The sequence below is a fragment of the Anoplopoma fimbria genome, chromosome 2, assembly GCF_027596085.1.
Source record: "Anoplopoma fimbria isolate UVic2021 breed Golden Eagle Sablefish chromosome 2, Afim_UVic_2022, whole genome shotgun sequence".
Classification (NCBI taxonomy): domain Eukaryota; kingdom Metazoa; phylum Chordata; class Actinopteri; order Perciformes; family Anoplopomatidae; genus Anoplopoma; species Anoplopoma fimbria.
The window spans coordinates 4,015,236-4,037,212 of NC_072450.1; the positions used below are offsets into that span (position 1 = coordinate 4,015,236).

The 21,977-nt window shown below is 38.5% G+C and overlaps 3 protein-coding genes across 5 annotated transcripts in view; all 3 read left to right on the forward strand.

Annotated features, from left to right (window-relative positions):
- The window catches only part of kmt5b (lysine methyltransferase 5B), an 11,264-nt gene extending 1,642 nt beyond the window's left edge, over positions 1–9,622 (forward strand). For all 3 annotated transcript variants that reach the window (XM_054616004.1, XM_054615996.1, XM_054616011.1), the window contains exons 2-10: positions 1,735–1,980; positions 2,069–2,216; positions 2,376–2,541; positions 2,639–2,748; positions 3,616–3,782; positions 4,144–4,163; positions 4,909–5,045; positions 5,280–5,479; positions 5,677–9,622. In XM_054616004.1, coding sequence (XP_054471979.1) covers positions 1,824–1,980; positions 2,069–2,216; positions 2,376–2,541; positions 2,639–2,748; positions 3,616–3,782; positions 4,144–4,163; positions 4,909–5,045; positions 5,280–5,479; positions 5,677–7,193 — 2,622 coding nt within the window. In that variant the 5' untranslated portion in view covers positions 1,735–1,823 and the 3' untranslated portion in view covers positions 7,194–9,622. The remainder of the gene's footprint in view (positions 1–1,734; positions 1,981–2,068; positions 2,217–2,375; positions 2,542–2,638; positions 2,749–3,615; positions 3,783–4,143; positions 4,164–4,908; positions 5,046–5,279; positions 5,480–5,676) is intronic.
- Positions 9,623–11,539: 1,917 nt separating this feature from the next.
- LOC129101764 (G2/mitotic-specific cyclin-B2-like) lies at positions 11,540–14,917 on the forward strand. Its single transcript, XM_054611679.1, has 8 exons — positions 11,540–11,673; positions 11,791–11,898; positions 13,200–13,478; positions 13,566–13,724; positions 13,805–14,041; positions 14,272–14,412; positions 14,500–14,610; positions 14,686–14,917. Exons 1-8 carry the CDS (start codon positions 11,647–11,649, stop codon positions 14,794–14,796), a joined length of 1,173 nt encoding a protein of 390 aa, XP_054467654.1. The 5' UTR covers positions 11,540–11,646; the 3' UTR covers positions 14,797–14,917.
- A 2,961-nt stretch (positions 14,918–17,878) lies between these two features.
- The window catches only part of LOC129104673 (CD82 antigen-like), a 31,929-nt gene continuing 27,830 nt past the window's right edge, over positions 17,879–21,977 (forward strand). The window contains exon 1 of the mRNA XM_054615475.1: positions 17,879–18,062. The gene's annotated coding sequence lies outside the window, so the exon portion shown is untranslated. The remainder of the gene's footprint in view (positions 18,063–21,977) is intronic.

The following is a 21,977-nucleotide window of genomic DNA, read 5'->3' on the forward strand; positions in this document are numbered from 1 at the left end:
TTTTATAGATGTGTGTGTGTGTGGCCTCTCTTTAATGCATCACTATACTTGACATGATGCTTCTTGTGTTTGGACTCCACACAGCTTCACATGTCAGCAGTGTGGATGCTGTGTGACGTGTTGGTGTGGTTCCTTTACATTAACAAAGACAGACTTTATGTGTGAAGCCTCCAGAGACGCAGCACTTGACAGTAAGCCAGTGTGCATGGCTGTGGGGTGGCCACTGGGAGGCGCTGCAGGAGACATTTAAACTGGTTTTCCTCCACTCTGCTTCCCTGTGTGTCTGCAGAACCAGTGGTGGAAGGAGGACTATAGTAGCAATACCACTGTGTACAAAAAAACTTGCATTTGAAAGTATAATAGTTATTGCATTAAATATATACGCAAAGTATCAATAATACTACTAAATATGCAGAATGGCTTATTTCATAATCGTATATATATTATTGGATCATAATTATTGATGTGTTTGTCGCTTTAATGTTGCAGCTTGCAAAGGTGGAGCTAGTTTATACTGCTATATTATATTATATTACAGTCATTTAGCAGACGCTTTTATCCAAAGCGACTTACAATAAGTGTATTCAACATAGGTATTCAAGAGAACTACTAGTCACCAGAAGTCATAAGTGCATCTCCTTTCTTAAACAAGCATCTAAGAGCGTAAACCAGAGCAAAAGTACAGAAACAGACAGACTAATACGAGTACAATAAGTGCTAAGTGGAAGGCTCAGAGTAGTACTTCATGAACTTTATTAGCCGATCAATCATTGATCTAAACCTGCAAAATAATTTAAGCTTTAAAATAAATGTAGTGCGGTGAAAACTATTATAATATTTGCCTCCGAGATGTATTAGAGTTAAGTCCAAATTGTACTTGAGTGAATGTACTTGGTTACATTCCACTAATGGTTATACCACTGTGTAAACAATAGTAGCCACCACTGGGTGAATTGGCTGATTATTTAATGGTTTTACTGGGTGATGGATGTGACTTGTCCAAGTTGTTTGGCAGAGTTTATTTTGAAATAGGTTAACACACAGAAGGAATTTCCCCTGGTGTTTTGGTGCAATAACAATAAACCTAGTAAGAGAAAATAAAAGAATGTACTGCAAGAGTCGAGTAACATAAATGAAATATGAGAAAAATGTGATGAAAAATGTGAACACTATATGTGTTTTTACAATGAGTGATCTGCCAAGTTTTATCCAGAATGTGTACAATATTGCCCAGGAAATGCGCAAAAGTTCACATTATATATAAAGTATATAGAGAGTGTGCATGTACACAGATGGCAGTCCAGGAGATGTGTTTTGAGTTATTTAATCCCAAAATGTCCTCATTGCATTATGTTGCAATCTCATGTATATCAATATATGTGCAGACAGCATGAGATGTGACTGTTTATGAAGTCTGCATTGGGTTTACTTATTAGCACATATGCTCTGTATAATGCAGAAATATATGTAACTTTATGTATATATTTATATATGTATATGTTAATGCGGCTTCACATAAGATAACAGCCAAAATGCAAGAGGCAAATAGAATAACAAATAAATTAGTTAGTTGCATGCACGTTTGTTTTTTTCTTGGCAGTCTTTGAGCTGGTAACACATCCACCTGCTCATTTCAATCCCATTTTGATTTGTATTTCTTCAGTCTGTGTAAACTAATTTGATTTCTTGGCATCTAGTAATGTTTGTTGTTTTGTTTTTTTGCTCTGCCTCCAGGTTTCAAACTCTAGACCCCAGTCTTCCCCACTCAAGAGTGTTTGTTCATCTCGGAGACTAAATGCAACTGGATCAGGGGGCTTGTGGGCATGAAGTGGCTGGGCGAATCCAAGAACATGGTATTAAATGGCAGACGACACGGAAACAAGTTGACCAGCGAGCAACATGTGAGCCAGACTCGCTCTCAGCACTCACAGCGGGCGTCCCTTCGCCACAACAAAAACAGAAGTCGAAGATGTAGCCGCAGTGAGTTTAAACGCTGCTACATCTTTTATTAAGAAATGTGTGGGTTCTTCATCAGACACTAACAATGGTTTGTGTTTGGTGTTTACAGGGTTTAGTGCAGCCAGTCTGGAAGCAGAGAGGCGCTATGTGCCATCTTCGGGAATGACGGCCAAGGAGTTGTGTGAGAACGATGACCTGACCACGAGCCTGATCCTGGATCCATATCTGGGCTTTCAAACTCACAAAATGAACACCAGGTCAGCAGATTCACAACAGTGGAATTGATGGACATGCACCCACTTTGCAGTCATAAAAAAGTGGTCTTACAGATGTAGACATATGTCTTCTACTTGCAATAAGTTGTTTCTGATTTTCACATTTGTATTTCCCGTTGTGCCATTATTGCGTCCTCACAGATTTCGACCGGTTAAGGGAAGACAAGAGGAGCTGAAGGAGATCATCGAGCGCTTCAAGAAACACGACAACTTGGAGAAAGCTTTCAGAGCTTTGACAACCGGCGACTGGTCACGAAATTTTTTTCTCCACAAGACGAAAGCTCAAGAAAAACTTTTCAAGCAACATGTAAAAAAAAAAAAAAAAGCAAACATTATCTAAGATATTGCCTGCTTTTCTTCCAGCATCACAAACAAACAGATGACTAACTCTATGTTCTGCACAGGTATTTGTGTATCTGCGGATGTTTGCCACAGACAGCGGGTTTGAGATTCTCCCTTGTAATCGCTATTCGTCAGAGCAAAACGGAGCTAAAATTGTGGCAACAAAGGAATGGTGAGGACATGCTGCCACCTGTTATTTCTGATTATAACAGCACCACTAGTGAACAGTCTACTCCCATTAGCCCCCACCCTCTAAATGCATTTAACTGTTCTAATCTGTTTTTGTTTGAACAACTCTTTTGTGTCCACCAGTGGTTTGATGCATCAACATTCCCTGTATTAGCCTGCACTAGGGGTGTAACGATACACACATAGTCACGGTTCGCTGCAAGTTCGGTACGACTGAGAGAAAATAAATACCAAATGCATGTTTTTTTTTCATTTGTTTAGAACAGACAGTAGTGCAAGTGTCCAAAATCTCCTGCTGGGAACTGATGTTTAATTTTCTCCCATGAAAACTTTGGTAAACTATTTTCATTTAAAACAATAAGCACTTGTATATCACACTGAAAAAACACTTTCACAAAAGACAACCGGTAAGAATAGGTTATAAAAGTGCAATAGTGATCCCGTACAATGGTGGTGTGACGCTGATGCACAATCACCGTCTTTATAAACCGTCTCGTAACTGACCTGGAAACCTTGAGCGGTTCTTTCAGCTCCTGCGTTTAATTTGCGCAAAATTTGCTTTTTTACTTTATTTTTTGTTGTTTGTTGGTTGTGCTAACTTCAACAAATGGTGTCAACGGTGTACAGCTTAAAGTTTCTGGACTTGACTTTAGTTAGTACAATTTGCTTTCCCATTACATGCATCAATCTACATACTAAGTATTCTGCTTGCATCTATAAATATATATAAAAAGTCTGCTCTGGAAACACTGTAACTATATGACTATGTGCACCAAAGCTCTTTGCCACAAGGTAATGAAGCTGGCTTTTCAGTTTGTAACAAAACTTTCAACCTTGTGTTGTTTTACAGGAAAAGAAACGACAAGATCGAGTACCTGGTTGGATGCATTGCTGAGCTCTCGGAGAGTGAGGAAAATATGCTGCTCCGACACGGGGAGAATGACTTCAGCGTCATGTACTCAACACGCAAGAACTGTGCGCAGCTCTGGCTGGGACCAGCTGCGTTCATCAATCACGGTATGAGTCGTCATAGTCGACTGGACTGGTAATCTGGCATACTGGGCAATTTCAATGGGTGGATAAGGGCGTCAACATGTATCAACGAAAGTGCGGAAAAGTTGTGGGAAAATAAACAAATCTAGAGACGGATGCGGCTAAATGTACAAATATAACAGACATGTTTGCTGCAGTAGCTTCAACATCTAAAGTACCCAACATTGTGCAGCAACAGATCATCACTGCTAATGATCACTGCTAATGATCTGGTGTTATTGCCACCGGCCCAAATCATCTGAATTGTTTTGTTGTGAGAAATATATAAAAATGTAATATATTCTTCATTAGAATACTAATTTCATTGTGTTTCTTCTTTTTTCAGATTGTCGACCAAACTGCAAGGTAGGTTCTTTGAAAGGTCTCTTAAAGGGAAGGTGCCGATGTTTTGAAGTGTGGTTCTATGAGGAACTCATCCGTCGTCCAGCATGGGATCAAAGCATTGTACTGCTCTGGACGGGGGCAGCAGCAAAATGTATTTCAGCCACAAAAAAAGAAAAATCTATGAGTTTAAATGTAAACTATATTTAGTGCAGCAGTTATCTATGCTTTTTTCAAAAGTCACAAGACTCCATTGACAAAAACATTGAACAGAAGCGTTGCAGGTCTCCTGCTGCCTCAATCGGTGTCTGTGTTTGTGTTGTGTGACTTTGGAATATTAAAGAGTTAGTTCAGATTCACCACATCACACAATAACACAAACAAACTAACCGATCGATGCAGAGGTAGACCTTTAATTGATGTATTCGACAAGGATAAATTACTGTTTTTGTTCATGGAGCCTTGTGGCCTTTAAGAGATCCTAAATAAAGATTTAAGTTCCCCGTCCTAAAGGGCAGTCTGACAAAAAGAAAAAGCAGTGAAAATATTCTTAATGGAGCATACACTTAAACTGATATTGATTTATTGTAGGTGGCAAAAATATGTTTTCCTACAGAAGCACAATGCTTTGCTTCCATGCTGCTACTGCATGAATAAGAACCTCATACCACTTTACCATCCCTTTAAGAAAAAACAAAAACATTAAATGAAAAATCAGTGTGGAGGCTCTGTTAAAATAACACATTGTTCATTGTTTTGTTTTGTTTAGTTTGTGTCGACAGGACGGGACACAGCCTGTGTGAAGGTTTTGAGGGACATTGAACCAGGAGAGGAAATCTCCTGTTACTATGGAGATGGGTTTTTTGGGGAAAACAATGAATTTTGTGAATGCTATACATGTGAACGGTAAGTGTAACAACAGAATACACTATATAGACTGTCTTGAATATGTTATATGTACAGTATAAGTTTAAATATGTGCCATTTATTAAGACCAAAATATGATCCATAAGGTGTGTTGAGCCAACAATTCATATTTAATATTCATTATTACTCACATATAAAGCTACATTTTTTGCAATTTCTTAATATAACTTTTCAGGGATGTTTTATCTATTAACTCATTTAATTTTTGTGCAGACGGGGCACTGGTGCTTTCAAATCCAAAGCTGGGCTGCCAGTGGAAGTGCCGGTGATCAACAGCAAGTACGGGTTGCGGGAGACCGACAAGCGTCTCAACAGGCTGAAGAAGCTGGGGGAAGGAAACCGGAGCTCAGACAGTCACTCTGTAGGCTCCCACACCGACGTTGACTCTCAGGAAATGCCAAAAACACATCAATGTAAGATTCTACAGAAGAGTCACCCAATCATATGCGACTATTCTATCATTCTCAGTTTAATTATATTACTATTGTTGAGGCACTGACTCATAACAATCCTGTTTGATTCAGTGAATATCACCCAGACAACATGTGTAGGCGGATTTCTGAAAATGTTATCAATACGTAACGTGCAACACCTTATCTTTTCCCACCAGCCGCCAGAAAACGAACATCATCTTCTGGCCTGAAGTATAAAAACAGGACTCAATCCAGACAGACTTTGTCGAGAGCCCTAACTACCTCATGTTCAAAACAAGGTCGTGTAAACAATAACAGGGTACCAAAGAGACTAAAATCCCAATCCAAGCCTTCACTAAGTAAAGTCCAGTTGCGGAGTCGCAGGAGGGGTGCAGAGCCCAAGGCGTCGGCCAAAGGAGAGACTTGCCAGCTGGGTCTCAGGGACTCAAAGGTGTCGCTCTGTAAGGGCGTCACGGTGAAGAAGGAGAAGGATGGACAGGAGCTGATGCAGCAGACGTTGGGCCAGCGGGGCTGCCTCACCCGTCACGCCGCCAAGGAAAATGGCAATCTACCGCATGGGCAAGGCAGTGAGGGCAGCCAGTGTTCCACGTACAGGACTCGCAGGTCCACGCGGACCCTCATTAAAGCCCAGGACTCAGCGGCCGGCGTTAAGCTGGAGCCCAGCGCCATGGACGGCTTGAGCCCGGTCCCTGGCGGCGTGGTCATTAAAACAGAGCCGGCGGACTTGGAGGAGTACCTCGGCCACGGGGTCGGACTGGAGCAGCCGGCGTTGGACGGTGGTTATTCCAGGAGAAGCTCGTGCTCCAGGCGGAAACGGCCGTCGCGAGTCCGGACCGAGAGGACGATTAAATGTGAGGACTCGTACGGCGAGCCGTTCATGCCGGTGGCCCCTAGCCACGCCGCCAACTTCTCCGACTGCAGCAACGTGCTGCTGAGCTTCGCCGACCGGCACAGGGACTACAACGGGGTTTCCAACGGCAGCAAATCCCTACGCAGGGACAAAGGTAAGAGCAGCTGCCGGTCGCAGGACAAGGTGAAGAAGAAACGCCAGATCACGCGATACGACGCCCAGCTGATCCTGGAGAACAACACGGGCATCCCCAAACTGACGCTCCGCCGGCGGAGGGACAGCAGCAGTAGCAAGACCAACGACAACGACCCCATCGGCTCCTCCAACCTTTCCTCCTCCACGGTCAACTCGGCCTCTTCCAGCAAAATCAGCATCAAGTTCAGCAAGGACCACGACAAGGACAAAGGCAGCTCGTACATCGCCAAACTGAACAACGGCTTCACCCCCGTGGTCCACAGTAACTCCACCAAGCTGAAGATCCAGCTGAAGAGGGAGGACGATGCGCGCAGGATATCCCAGACAAAGGCGGACCAGATGTCCTTTAATGGGGACATGGGCCAGAGTCTGGAGGCCAGAAATGGTGGACATCGGACCCAAAAGGTCCTGGCAGAGCCGTCGTCGTCGTCGTCGTCGGACGAGGACGACGACGAGGAAGAGGACGACGACGACGACGACGATGATGACGACGACGACGAAGATGACTACTTCGACAATGAGTTCGAAGACGATTTCATTCCACTTCCTCCAGCAAAGCGCCTCCGACTCATCGTGGGCAAAGACTCCATAGACATCGATATCTCCTCCAGGAGGAGAGAGGATCAGTCTCTGAGGCTCAATGCATAAGCTGTGGAGCTCATCACTCCCACCTCCCCCCCCCCACCTGTAAATAAAGATGACTCGCTAATCAACTGTTGTGTTGATGTAAAAGAAGTACAGTAATTTAAAAACAAAAAAAATGCTGAAAAATTCTGAATGAAGGTGCTGTTGACCTTAAAAACAAATCTCTGTTATTCACTTACGTTCATCATCAAGTTCTAAATATAAAACAAATAACATTATTTGAGCAAAAGCTTACTCACACATTTAATCTGCACACTAGTCTAAATTTAAACTGGTTTTCCCTCCTTTATAGTTTCTGAATAATCCGACCCGTAAGTGAAAAACGAGCATTTGTTTTAAGTTCAACCATTCCTTTAAGTGAATGCACTTATATTCATAATGGACATGGATATTGTAGAAAGTGTACAGTATGGTGACTATCCCCTCTGTCTCATAGGCAGGTTTTTATTGAACTCTTGATTTCTGTCTCCTAGTTTGTAACTTTTTTTTCTTGCACGCGGCGAAACCACGCCGAGCGTACGGCGCGGCTTCGGTCCAGAGGCATTAAAAGATCAGTCAGTTCAGTTCATTTGGATCCAGGTGCCATGTTGTCATTATCCCAGTAGTTCTCCTGCTAAAGAACCACTTTGAATTTCAGTAATTCATCAATTATGGACATTATTTACTGTGTAAGTTAATCACCTGTCTCTCTGTTGAGTCCAATCATGCGATGCTAATCCCTCATGCAAATCATATTATCCATCATAGAAAGAGCTGCTGAGGCAGATAGTTTTTTTTTTTTTATATATATGTTACGTATTTATCATGCAACCAAAAGTTAATGTGCTGCAGATCACTGACACAATGTCGACAAACGTTTGCATTAACAATATGCATGTGGAACTGCAGAGCGTTTGGTTTCGCCTGCAGTCGTCACACATTCATGATATAACGTACGTTTTTGTTTGTTTTTTATTTCCCCACCCCTAGAGCGCTGTAAATAAATTACGTTAATTAAGCTGCAGAGTTCCAAGAAGTAAAAGCACACAAGGTTTATTACTGTGTAATGGTAACATGGCACACCTTTGTAGATCAAAAGGTAAATCAAACCAAATCCAAACATAAAGGCTACCTATTTGCTTTTCAAACATGTAATCAAGAAAAGTAATGTACAGAAAGACCGGCTCACGTCCTTCAACTGAACATCTATTCTCTCTCAAAGTCCAGTCTCACTTTTGTTTTTCTATTTACCTAATCAGATATTTTGGGGGAAGTTAAGATCAACACTAGAGTTTTAGGAGGAAAACCCACATCTGAAATGTTCTTAACTAGCGTAGAGCCATGTATTCTTTTCCTCTATGGTGCTACCTTTAATTTCTTCACCACCTTGTTCTGAGTTTCTGTCCTGTGTGACTCTCTACTGGTAGATGGCGGCAGCATTAACGTACAACCGGCCCACATAAATCTGTAGAAATCCACGTTTCTATCAGTTGTGTTTGTAGCCTATTTAAGTTGTGTTTTTATTTAAGTTTGTTTTATTTACAGGTGCTTTTTTAGTTTGCAAACTCAGCATTAGGTGCCTTAACAAAGAGCTTCTTCACACATTTAGACCAAATTTGTAACTAATCAATGAATAGTGACGATGCTGAGCCATCTGCTCCCCCCCCTTGAGATATTGAAACACTTCAACACAAGTCCGCCGTCAGTCCTTCTGTATATTATTTTATTTTTGTTGTGTGGATTATAAATGAACTGTCCAGTAGATCAAGGGATCAACTGAGATCGAATGTTAACCCACTTCTCCTTGTGTTAATACGTACTGTTCATATCACCAGCAGCTAATCACCGTTCTGGACCCGGGCTCAGTCTGTCCTTCCCTCCTTTCGTCGGACGTCTTCATCCTACACTGTAAACTGTTCCAGGTGTAACGTCTGTGTGGTCTTTGTGTCCAATAGACAGCTGTCAAGATTTCCAATTGATCCAAAAAGTTTAAAAAAAGAAAAACTGAAAAAAAAGGCAAAACAAAATGTGAATAGTTTGCGGACATTTTAGCGTGTTGCGTTGGTAGTGGGAAACGTAAAGAGAATTAAAAATGGACAGTGCATATATTGTCCGATATGTAAATCATGTGAACACATCTTGTACTTATTTAACAGTTTTGAATACTTGAAAACTATATAAAGTTTCTTTGTGACTCCTGTTTCCCCCGAGCCTGTTCTGAGGTCGACTGGATGTTGACGGAAAAGCTTTGTTTTGTTTTTTTAAATGTTGCTTTATTTTCTGTAAATGTTATTTCCTCTCACAGATATGACTAGTTATTATCTATATTTCTTATTATTGTCAACAAATCCTATGAAAATAGCAAAACCAACAATGTGTTAGACGGCCTTTCAATGCATTCTGACTTCCTGTTTTTGGCTCCAAGCTCATTGGTTACTGGTTTTGAAGATGCAAATCTTTAAAATGATATATATATGTATGTATAAATATATATGTGCGTATAAATATACATGTATATGTGTATATACGTGTATATGCATGTGTATATATAAGTGTATATACATGTTTATATGTGTATATATACGTGTAGATATTTATGTATAAATACATGTATATATATATATATATATATACATGTCTATATATAAATATGTGTATATATACGTGTATATGTATAATTATTTCCTGTAGTTTTTAAACAAATTAATGTTAGGAAATAGTGATGTTTTTTTTTTGAGGGACTATTTTCAGCGGCGGATTAATCCACATGTGGTGCTCCAGTGAGTTGTCCTGGCAACAAGAAGGTGTGTTTGGAATTGAGTCAAATTACTCCACAGTGTGTGTTGATGGTTACGAAAGAACACGACACCCAGTGCTACATAGTGACTTATTTAGTTTTTTCATAGTTCTTCTATAACAATGGAGCTCTGTGGCTTTGATACACAATACAAATGTTAGGAGACACATTCACTGTTGGTTTTGGGGACTTTTCATGAGATTTGTTGACAAAAAGAAAACTGTAAAACATCACCAGACTTATCTTTAAAATTCAGTTTGACAGGAAAAGTTTAGAAGCTTCACCAATAACTTCTTTGAGAAACTCAAATGTTTTTTATGCGGCTTTCACTGAGTCCACTGGGGCTGTAAATGTTTGACTTCATGTGCAGAAACCGTTGAATCAGACATGACCACACATTTTCAAGATAAGAGAGTTTCAAATGATGCTTTATGTTTTACTGACAGTTTCTTTTTGCAACATCTCTAAACAGTAAGGTAAGCTTGTGTGTTACATTTCTTTAGATTTGAACACATCAGACTTCTTAAAGCTGCTCTAATCAATATTTTTTTTGTATTAGCGATGGATCAAATTAACTTTGTAATGTGAAACTATGCAGCTTATTGTTTTATATCGCTTGCAACTATGATGTTTTGCTTCACTCTCTTGGTTCTCAGCAACAAAGCTCTGATGAATAAACTACACTACTTGCACAGTAAACATCAGACAGACACAGTTAAGAGACTTGTTGGTGAAGAAAGTGGAACATTTAACACATTTTACAACCTTACAGCTCAAACCCTAGGGGGATAAATACATATATCATTTTATCTACTTGTTATCCAGCAGCGGTTTGCATCTTCAAAGTGATATTATCGGTGTAAACTGTAAACACTTTGCTCAAATGTTCACATTTCTCATTTTTAAAGTCACAGATTATGTCCAGATTTTAAGCGACAGCACCATAAAACATGACCTCGCATTTTCTTCCTCCCTTTAAAAGTACAAAAGTATGAACTAAATCTGATCAAAGTATACTAAAAGTAGCAAAAATGACACATTGATGTGTATTATTGGATTGCATCACTTAAGGTAGATATATTTTAATTACTTTATATACTGCAGAATTGCTTAATGTATAATAGTACAATAGTAAAAAATATAACGTAGCATTAAATGTAAATATTTAAAGTACAAGTACCACACAAGAGTATTTAAGTTAATGTATTTATGTCTTCAATAGAGGATTTGTGGATTTAAATGTTGGGCAAAAATGTGAATTAAATGAATCAATAATCAGTAATTCAGTAATATAACATATATGAATGTGATCAGTACTTTGGCTACTTTAAGTACATTCTGCTGCTAATACTTGTGTACTTTTACTCTGATATTTCTACCTTCACCTGAGCAAAGAACCTGAGTTGTAGTCATTCAATTTCAAATTTAAATATCACCCGGAAGTATACCCTTTGACCTCCCCGGCTGTCAGCCAATCAGAAGCGTTCTCTTTAAATCAGCGTCCAATCAGAAGCGTTCTCTTTAAAGCAGCGTCCAATCAGATTCGTCGGAGCGCTATTTGAACGCTGCTCGTGTGTCTGTTGTTTACCTGCAGAAGTCTGTTCACAGATCTCGTCTTTGCATCGTGTTAAACAAACCAAAGTGTCTCTGCTTTACCTCAGTGTGTCCACAAACATAACCATGTCTTCATTTGAGGTCCGAGCTGTGGTGAGTAAACTAACCTTTCCTCTGTTTAACTTTTAGTTTCTGCTCCCTTAGTGTTTGCTTGTTGTTTTTACACCACATTGCATGTAATTGTTGTGTCTTTTTCTTTGTTTTGAGCAGCTCCCAGCTGCAGAGAACCCACTGAGGATGAGTAAAACCACAGCTGGTGTGAGGAGAGCAGCTCTGGGAGAAATCACCAACTTCACTGCAACAGCAGGCAACACAAAGGTGACTTTAACATGGAGGGAGAGCAGGAAGTAGTTCACTAAAACAGGCTTATGTGTCTCACAATGATGTGTAATCAGCACTGTGGTTTAGATGATTAACCTAGAAACACACCTGGACATGTGCTGCACTAAATGGCCCAAAGTATGTGGACACTCCTGGCCAGAAAGGAGAAAAAGTTTTTGGAAACTGGTGTAACTGTGTGTAGTGTAGATCAGTGGTTCTCAACCTTTTTTCAGTGATTTACCTCCTGTGAAATACTTTTTCAGCCAAGTACCCCCTAACCAGTGCAAAGCATGTTTGGTTGAAAGAAAGATGTAACACACAGCGCTGTGCCTTCAGTGTCTGATTTATTAAACTGTGAAGAAAACACTGAAGATTGCATTGTTGCATTGAATTCAGTTTATGAATTTACAATTATATTTTATTGAATATTTATTAAATAACTATTTTTGCTAATTTTAAATATATTTTAAACAAATCTCACATACCCCCATTTGAGAACCACTGGTGTAGAAGATGCAGTTGCATTGCTTCTTCCCTTTTTATAATCAGAAGCTTCATCTGAGCTGCTGACTCTGAATAAGGAGCCTGTTTATTGGAAAAAGAGGTGATAGTGTTTGCAGCAGGATACATAACTATGTTGCTTGGGGACAGAGAAACAGAGAAACTGGGGTTTAAACCAATAATTTAATCAAACAAAAAAGAAAATGGTTACTTTTAAAGGGGAAAAAAATAGAAAAACAAAGTAACAGTGAGCTGTACTTTAAAAAAAGTGTTTCAGACATTAATATTAAAATAATTAAACAACAGATATGGACTAGAAACTGTTTGATAAAACGGGTTCATTTGATAAGCGTTTCAAACTCAAGTTAAGGTAAGTTGTTATTTTCAGCTCACTTTTATTGAAAAGCACATTAAACAATAAGTTTGTTTGTTTTTATTTTTTTTTTTGTAACTCAACTTCACATCTTAAAAGAGTGCTGACACATGAATCCAAAGCATCTAACAATTAGTTCTTCCATGTGGTTGCAACCTGAAAATTGCTAGTGAAAACTCTTTTGCAAATGTGCTGACACTTATCTAAATCAACTTAGAATAAGTGCTGTTAACCATGTGATTACACCCCCCTGGCGTTTTTTTGTTTTTGTTTGGTTAGTTAAAGTAACTCCCAACTTAATGTCTTCTAAAAACAGATACTTTAAAATTAGTTCTTCTTCAAAACAAGCTTGCAGACCAAAATGCAACAAAAAAATACATTCTATTCAATTTCTTATTAAGCTGCATTTCACTTGTTTCCTCAGAGGACCGGACCGACCAAAGCATCAGGCAAACCCGCCCAGAAGGAGAAACCTGTCGTCCAGGTGGTGCCTCCAGTCATCCAGGTCCCAGCACCTGCAGATCTTCTTCCCCCGGTCTCTGAGGAGTCGGCCGACGTGTCCATGCAGGAGCAGGAGGAGCTGTGCCAGGCTTTCTCCGACGCGCTGCTCACCGTGCAGGATGTCGACGAGCAGGATTCAGAACAGCCGCAGCTCTGTTCAGAATATGTCAAAGATATCTACAATTATCTACACGCCCTGGAGGTGATTTATATTCCCCCTCCGTCAGCCCAACTCTCTGCTCTCACCGTGTATTATTTATGTGTGTGACATCGCTGTCCGTCTCCACAGGTGCAGCAAGCTGTACGAGCAAACTACATGCAGGGTTATGAAATCTCTGGACGCATGAGAGCTCTTCTGGTGGACTGGCTGGTCCAGGTCCACTCCAGGTTCCAGCTGCTGCAGGAGACTCTGTACCTCACGGTCGCCGTCCTGGATCGTTTTCTGCAGGTAAGAACCGTCACTACAATCTCTTCTCTTTGTGTTTGTGAACGATGTAAATAAAACCTTTTCTGCTCCCTTTACTGCAGGTCCAGCCGGTGTCTCGCAGGAAGCTGCAGCTTGTTGGTGTGACCGCCATGCTGGTGGCCTGTAAATACGAGGAGATGTACGCTCCCGAGGTCGGAGACTTCGCCTACATCACAGACAACGCGTTTACAAGGGCTCAGATTCTGGAGATGGAGCAGCTGGTTTTGAGGACGCTCAACTTTGAGCTGGGACGTCCTCTGCCGTTGCACTTCCTCAGACGGGCCTCCAAGGTGGCCAATGTGAGTAGTTTAGTAGGGCATACCCTGCTTTATGGTCTGTTTGACTCTAAATGGAGCATCATTCACTAAATGAACATCATGCTGTATTGAAGAAGACTTGAAACTAGAGATTGAGACCATAAACTCATGTTGCATTGGTTTAACTCGGAACTGGAAGTTGCTGCCTGGTTTAAGTGCTACGCTTTAACAAGAGAGGATTAGTGAAATGATCTGGATGTTTTGTGTCTCAGTCTGATGTAGAGAGACACACGCTGGCCAAGTATCTGATGGAGTTGACCCTCCTCGACTACGACATGGTTCACTACCGGCCCTCTGAGATCGCTGCTGCTTCGCTGGGTCTCTCCCAGCTGCTGCTCGAGGGGCTGCCGTGGGTGAGTTTGCTTAAAATCTATTAAAGACACAAATGCACTGAAACAACTTTGATCAAGGTGTCATTTATCCTTGTTCCATCTCTTCAGTCTACCACACAGCAGCACTACTCCACTTACGAAGCAGCTCACCTGAAGCCAATCATGCAGCACATCGCCAAAAATGTTGTGATGGTGAATGAGGGGAAAACTAAATTCCAGGTGAGTTGACAACAAAGCACAACAGCTTATTTTTTTGTTTAAATGAAACTTAAAAACATTGTTATCCCCTCGCAGGCCGTCAAGAACAAGTACTCGAGCAGCAAGCTGATGAAGATCAGCCTCATCCCTCAGCTCAAGTCGCCCGTCATCAAGAACATGGCGGCCGCTCTGACTGGCAACCCTTGAGGACAACTCTTCCCCCCCCATTTCGTCAGTGGACGTTTCACTCGCACTTTATTTTTGGATCGATCACGATCTGTGGAGACTCTAGAATAGTTTTTAAATAAAATGATTTTAAAATTTTTCATCCTGGTTTTGTGATTTTTGTTCATAGATTTGGACACTTTCTTTTTATTCATTGACGGCAAATCTTTGTGCTTTGACAGCTTTTACTCCGGTGCATTTTTTTTAAATTTCTTTTAATCAGTCCTTTGTTCCTTATTTATTAAAAAATAACTAGATTTCAAATGGTAGTTTACAAGATGTCAAACTTTCAGGATACTACAATATTTTAAACATGATTCTTGTGTTTATTAAAAGTGCTATATTCAGCATTAATATAGCAGCAAAAATATGTGCTTTGTTTAAATCGTGTGCCTCTTTGTGCATGTGAGCGTGTTCGCATGGAGTCTAAACTTTTGGATCTTACTTCACATGACTCATGTATATTTTGCTGATAATACTTTGGAGTACATTCAGTGTGTATCTGAATACTTCATCTTTCTGTGGAATTTCCCACCTCAAAGTAGATCTCAATGATCCGAGTACTTGACTGTGACATGTGACGTCTCTTTTAGTGGTTTGGAAGAAATAAATGAAGCCACTGTGACACAACGTAACCCCCAGTGAGAGAATGAGTCTGAGGTCACGCTGTCATTAATCCTGAATGTCACTCAGCTGTTACGAAACCATCTGAAACCAGAGAAACTCGTCTCCGTCTCGACGAACGCCACACAAAGACGGTGGAGCTGTGTCTGCTCTCTGCCGTCACGACTGTATGTTTGTGCAGAATAACATCATTTATCGGCTGGTGTTCGCTCACTGAGCTGGACTGAGTGCTGTGGTGTGAGGAGGAGCATTGTTTACTTCAGACTGAATGCTGACTTCATCACCCTCCTCCTCCTCACAGACAGACTGAGCTACAGGACTGTAATCTGCTGAACATGAATATTACCTCTATCCAAATAAGTTATTTTGCTAGTAAGGGTTTTTAATGTAAACATTTTTTGTTTATTTAATTTTTGACTACTTCTAGGCCTATACATTTACATAAAATTGTTATTTTCCAACTGGACCCTTAATTCATAGCCGAGTGGACTTTGAAACGCGTTTAAATTTTAGGAAATTTAACAGTTGGCTAAATAAATCTTATTTAAATAAATGGACTAAGACTACAGCTGTCTCTACTAATAACACACTGAGGGAAAAATACTTTTTTACAAGTTAAGTCCAGAATTGAAAATGAAAGACTTGAGTTAAAGTATTTGAGTTTAATCAGTAAAGTGTACATTTATTATTTGAAGTAAAACAAAGTTCCCTGTAACTGTTCTATGATATAATCTATCATGAGATCATTATCAGTTGTGCATTAATGTAAAATCAGGATTCCAACCAACTGTCCAAACTTCAACATTAATAGTTGCCTTTGTCAAGGTTGAAAGGAGAATTAAAGTTTGCCGTTTTCAATATATTCATTCCACACATTGGATAGGTTGATGCCTTTATTTGAGGTGCGAAATCGACAATAGTGGTTGACACACGTTTATGATGCCTACACGTTGAGTTATGTTATACATGTTAAAGGCAAGGGTACAAAGGTGTGATGACTTTAGGAGTGTCATTTAGACTCTTGTTAGCAATCGCTACGTAAAAAGTTAAAAAAGTTCAAGTCCCTCCATAGTACCCTAATAAATGTCAGTCAAATGTTTATCATATAATAGCTAACTATATATTATCTTTACTGTATTCCTATCATAAATGTATGAAAAAAATATAGATTAAATAATTTCACAAAATAAAAACAATTATTACAATAAAGTTTTGGGTGGATTAACTCCACTACATGCAGTGCTATTTATTTTTATTTAATTTATTTTCTGCACTATCTTTTAATTTTAAACAACAAAACAGAAACAAATCAGAAAATCGACATACACATATGCTCAAATTAAAACCACAAAGATTTTCTTGGAATGTTGTCCCAGCATGAACATATATCCTTGACAAAAAATTTTTTTAATAAATTTAAATTAAAATTAAAATTAAATTAAAATTATTTAATAAAAAAAAAATAAAATAAAATAAAAATATAAATATTAAAATAAAATAAATAAAATAAATAAAATTGTACCTTTAATCAGAAAATCGAATACACATATGCTCAAATTAAAACCACAAAGATTTTCTTGGAGTGTTGTCCCAGCATGAACATATATCCTTGACAAAAAATGTTTTTAATTAAATTTAAAAAAAATTTAAATAAAATTAAAATTAAAATTAATATATAAAAAAATATAAAATATCCAAATAAAAATAAATTAAATAAATAAAATAAATAAAATAAATAAAATAAATAAAATAAATAAAATTAAATTAAAATTGTACCTTTAATCAGAAAATCGACATACACATATGCTCAAATTAAAACCACAAAGATTTTCTTGGAATGTTGTCCCAGCATGAACATATATCCTTGACAAAAAATGTTTTTAATTAAATTAAAATTAAAATTAAAATTAAAATTAAATTAAATTAAATTAAAAAAATTAAAATTTAATAAATAAAAATGTAATAAATAAAAATGTAATTAAATAAAATATAAATATCCAAATAAAAATATCCAAATAAAAATATCCAAATTAAAATAAATAAATAAAATATCCTTTAAAAAAAAGTTTTTAATTAAATAAAAATAAAAATAAAAATAAAAATATCCAAATAAAAATAAAAATAAAAATAAAATTAAATTTAAATAAAAAATGTAATAAATAAAAATGTAATATATAATATAAATATCCAAATAAAAATAAATAAAATAAATAAATAAATAAAATAAATAAAATAAATAAAATAAATAAAATAAATAAAATAAATAAAATAAATAAAATAAATAAAATAAATACAATTAATACAATGAATACAATTAATACAATTAAATTAAAATTGTACCTTTAATCTTAATGAACACTTTTGATGTGTATTTAATCCCCTGTTGTTGCGTGACTGTGCTGCGGGCTCTGCGGGGGTTTAGGGGTTAATGTTGACTTGTTCATTCTCATATCTGCCACATGGTGGAGAACCCAGAGGAGAACCAGAGGAACCAGAGGAGACTCTCTGCTGCCTGTCCGTCTGCTTCAGTTTGCAGACTCTCTGCTGCTGCTTTGTTGTGTCTCAGTCCCGCACAGCTCTCCACTGCTCTCCACAACTCTCTGCAACTCCACACAGAAAAACATGTGAGTAAACAAAACAACATCTGCTTTTGTGAATGGAAGCTTAACTCATGTGTGTGTGTGTGTGTGTGTGTGTGTGTGTGTGTGTGTGTGTGTGTGTGTGTGTGTGTGTGTGTGTGTGTGTGTGTGGCAGCTCCTGTGATCAGCTCCTGATCGATCACCAGCTCATTGATTGATCAGGAGCTTTGTGGAGCTGAAGCTGTATTTGTGAGCACAGTTCTGATGATGTGGCACTATCACACACCACTTGTTACTTTTGTTTAATTTGTACAGAAACACACAAAATGTTTATGAAGAGTGCTGATTTTTCACTATCAAGTCAATCTGTTCTAAAAAAAATACACAAAAAGAAAATGTATTAGTCATGTTTTTACTACTTATCTAAAGTTGTGCAGGCAGTCAGCTCTGTTTTTAGTTTGGTGCAAACTGAAAGTGAATCCAAAGTAGATTAAATCTGCTGGACTTTGACCCCAAACTGGATTTTGCACTTTAACACAAAGCTGTTTGAGACATATCAGTTCTTGCCAGCTGATAGAGACAGTTATCTAATATATTAAGACAGTATTTGACCAAAGATTTGAAGGATTTATTGATTTTTGTGTATATTTTATGCTTAAAACACACCCAGAATCTGCTTGTTTCTGGTTGCATGTGTCTTGTAGTTGTTACCAGTTTAACCACAGTATATTATTTTTCTTTATTTAAATTTCTGAGTTTAGAAAGAGGTAAAACAATCCCACATTTCACGAGGACAAAAAGGCAAAGAGTAAAGTCTGGAAAAAAAGATAATAATTTTGAGGAGCAGAAATTGTTTTGGTCACTGTTGTGGGAAAGACTGATTGAAACCATCATGGGACTTTAGTCAAACTTTATTAAATAACTCTGGGAAGTAGAACTGTAGTTAAAAAGCGAGAAAGACACAGTGAAACATGTTTAAACAATCAAATGAAACGGAAGAACATGTGCAGAACAAATAAAAAGCTGACTGCAGGGCTTTCAGGCTCTTTTGGGTTTAACTGAGTTTAAGCTGCAACTAACAATTGTGTTCATTATTCTAAGATCTATTAGTGAAAAATGCCAAACACAGCTTCCCAGAGTCCAAAGTGACATCTTAAAATGTCTTAATTAATGTATTATTTGTCCGATCAACAGTCCAAGACCCAAAGATAATAAAAAGAAGAATCTTTTTTCAGTAAGTCCTCAAAATGAAACTGTTTCATTCATGCATCAAAACCATTCATACTGGCCGTGATGCCAATTTGTGACAGTTGTAACCCTTTTTAATTAAAACACCCGGCAGTCTGAGGTTAACTGTTGTGTCGCCTAAATCTCCTTATAGTGAAATGCTTTTAATCAATTTCAGTTCCATGTCTCTGGCTTTTATTTTGAAAGGGAGGAACAGAAGGAGTGGCCCTGGCCTAAGTTGCCTTTGTCAAGGTTGAAAGGAGAATTAAAGTTTGCCGTTTTCAATATATTCATTCCACACATTGGATAGGTTGATGCCTTTATTTGAGGTGCGAAAATCGACAATAGTGGTTGACACATGTTTATGATGCCTACACGTTGAGTTATGTTATATATGTTAAAGGCAAGGGTACAAAGGTGTGATGACTTTAGGAGTGTCATTTAGACTCTAGTTAGCAATCGCTACGTAAAAAGTTAAAAAAGTTCAAGTTTTTGCTGTTTTGGAACCTTTGTGTCGTTGCCAGAGGCCGTATGTTACGTATACGTATCTCCGGATCGCCTTGAGCAAAGTTCCTCAAATTTGGCACAAATGTCGACTTGCACTCGAGGTTTAATTGATTAGAATATGGTGGTCAAAGGTCACTGTCACCTCACTAAACACAGTTTTATGGCCATAACTCATGGATTCATATGCGAATCATGACTATTTCACACTAGTGTCTGATAGGATCAAATGATGAAGTGACAATATTTTTTACAGACATGTATGTTAACTGCTACATGATATGAGGAGGTGTAGTCCTAGATGTTGTTGTTTTGTATGTGGCTTGTTTTAGCTTTTTCTATTCATAATGTGTAATAAATTCCACCGAGAAGGTTATGTTTTTGGTTCGGTTTAATCGTCTAGTTTTCAGCAGGTTTACGGAAGAATTACGGACCCAATCTTTACGAGACTGTGTGGAATTGTGTACCATAGGCAACAGAAGAACTAATAACATTTTCAACAAGATCCTAATCACGAGGCGGATACACAATATATTTTAGACTTTTGTTAACATTGCTAGAATACATCATGGCCTTGATTGTAAATGTTTTTTTATTGTTGTTTATGTATGAACACCGGCAGGACTAGTGACCACTTTTGAGGCTCATGTGGATAAAGAATAAATCCTCACATTGGAGAAGCTGGAACTAATTGGAACAGTTGGAAAAAATCACTTAAACCTTTTTAAATCAATCATCAACGGAGAGGAATCAATTAATGGACCGTTTATTTCTGCCTGACTGAATGTCGGCCATTTATTTCATCTAACTAAGGCCAGATGGGATTGTGGGTCAATGTCGTGCATGGTGGCACGATCAATCGATATTTCAGATTTGTCCCCCCCCCCTCCTCTAACTTGTGAGGCTGTAAATCAGTTTAGCTGCTGGTCGAGTTTTGCAGCAGCGTGGCCTTAATTACCTTTCCATACAGAAGTGTGTCTTGTTGAAGAGGATCCTGCTGGCAGCTGTTTGTCTGACAAGAATGTTGTCAGAGTCACATTCAATAACTAGTTTCTCTTCATTCAGAGATCTTTGACACAATGAGTTTTCTAGTTAGGAAAACACAGCTCTCCTCTCTAAAATGAACGCCGCTTGTCCTCTGAAGTCGGAGACATCACCCTCAGTGAGCTCATAACCTGTTTACCCTGTTTACTGGAAGCGCCCTGGAGGGTTATTATGGGTTTAACAAGGTTTGAGTCACTCGAGCTGCTCACATTTCAACAAAAAAACTAAATCAACATGGTGGACATGATGGTTGCTGTCAGAGTTTCTGATCATCCTCAAGTCACAGAGAACTAGAATCCTATGAAAAGACCAAAACCAACTGTGAATGAATCAGCTAACAAGTATTGTATGTTTATCAAAGCCGGATGTATCGTCTTCCTCTGTTTCATAGAGCTTTGATAAGAGAAGCCAGTGCTGAAGTGTCTTAAAGCTGCATTCTCTCCACTGACCATCAGGGGGCGACTCCTCTGGTTGTATAGAAGTCTATGAGAAAATGACTCTACTTCTCTCTTGATTTATTCCCTCAGTAAACATTGTAAACATGAGTTTATGGTCTCAATCTCTAGTTTCAAGTCTTCTTCAATACAGCATGATGTTCATTTAGTTAATTATGCTCCATTTAGAGTCAAACAGACCATAAAGTGGAGAATGCTTTAGGGCGGGGCTACTGTGATTGACAGGTCGACACCAGGGCATTGTCCAGTCTCAGAGGTGTCTGTGTTTTGGTCTAACAGCTTAAACCCTTTCAGGTGTGTTTTCGGTTTCAGTTCATGGAAGTTAATTGTTGCACCTTTTACGCCGAAAAATGTTTTATTCAGCGTTTGGTTGTACTTAGCTCCACCCTCTGGTTGCAAAAAAACAAGATGGCGGTGACCAAAAATACAAAACACGAGGCTTCAAAACTGCCAGTCCACAAACCAGTCGGTGACATCTGGGAGACCACATCAACTTCTTATATACAGGACGTATACACGGGATAAACACAGATTTTCTTTCAAACTAATTTTATGAAAACTGTCATAATATACATGAAACATCCACCATATGGATACTAATTTAAGTTTGAGTGCAAGGGTCAAAAGGCTTAAAATGGATTATAACGCTATAGCTAAATGCTATCTAGCAGTTGGGGGCTTAAACAACACGAAATGGACCACGTCTCCAACAAATGGTTGCATGTAAAGT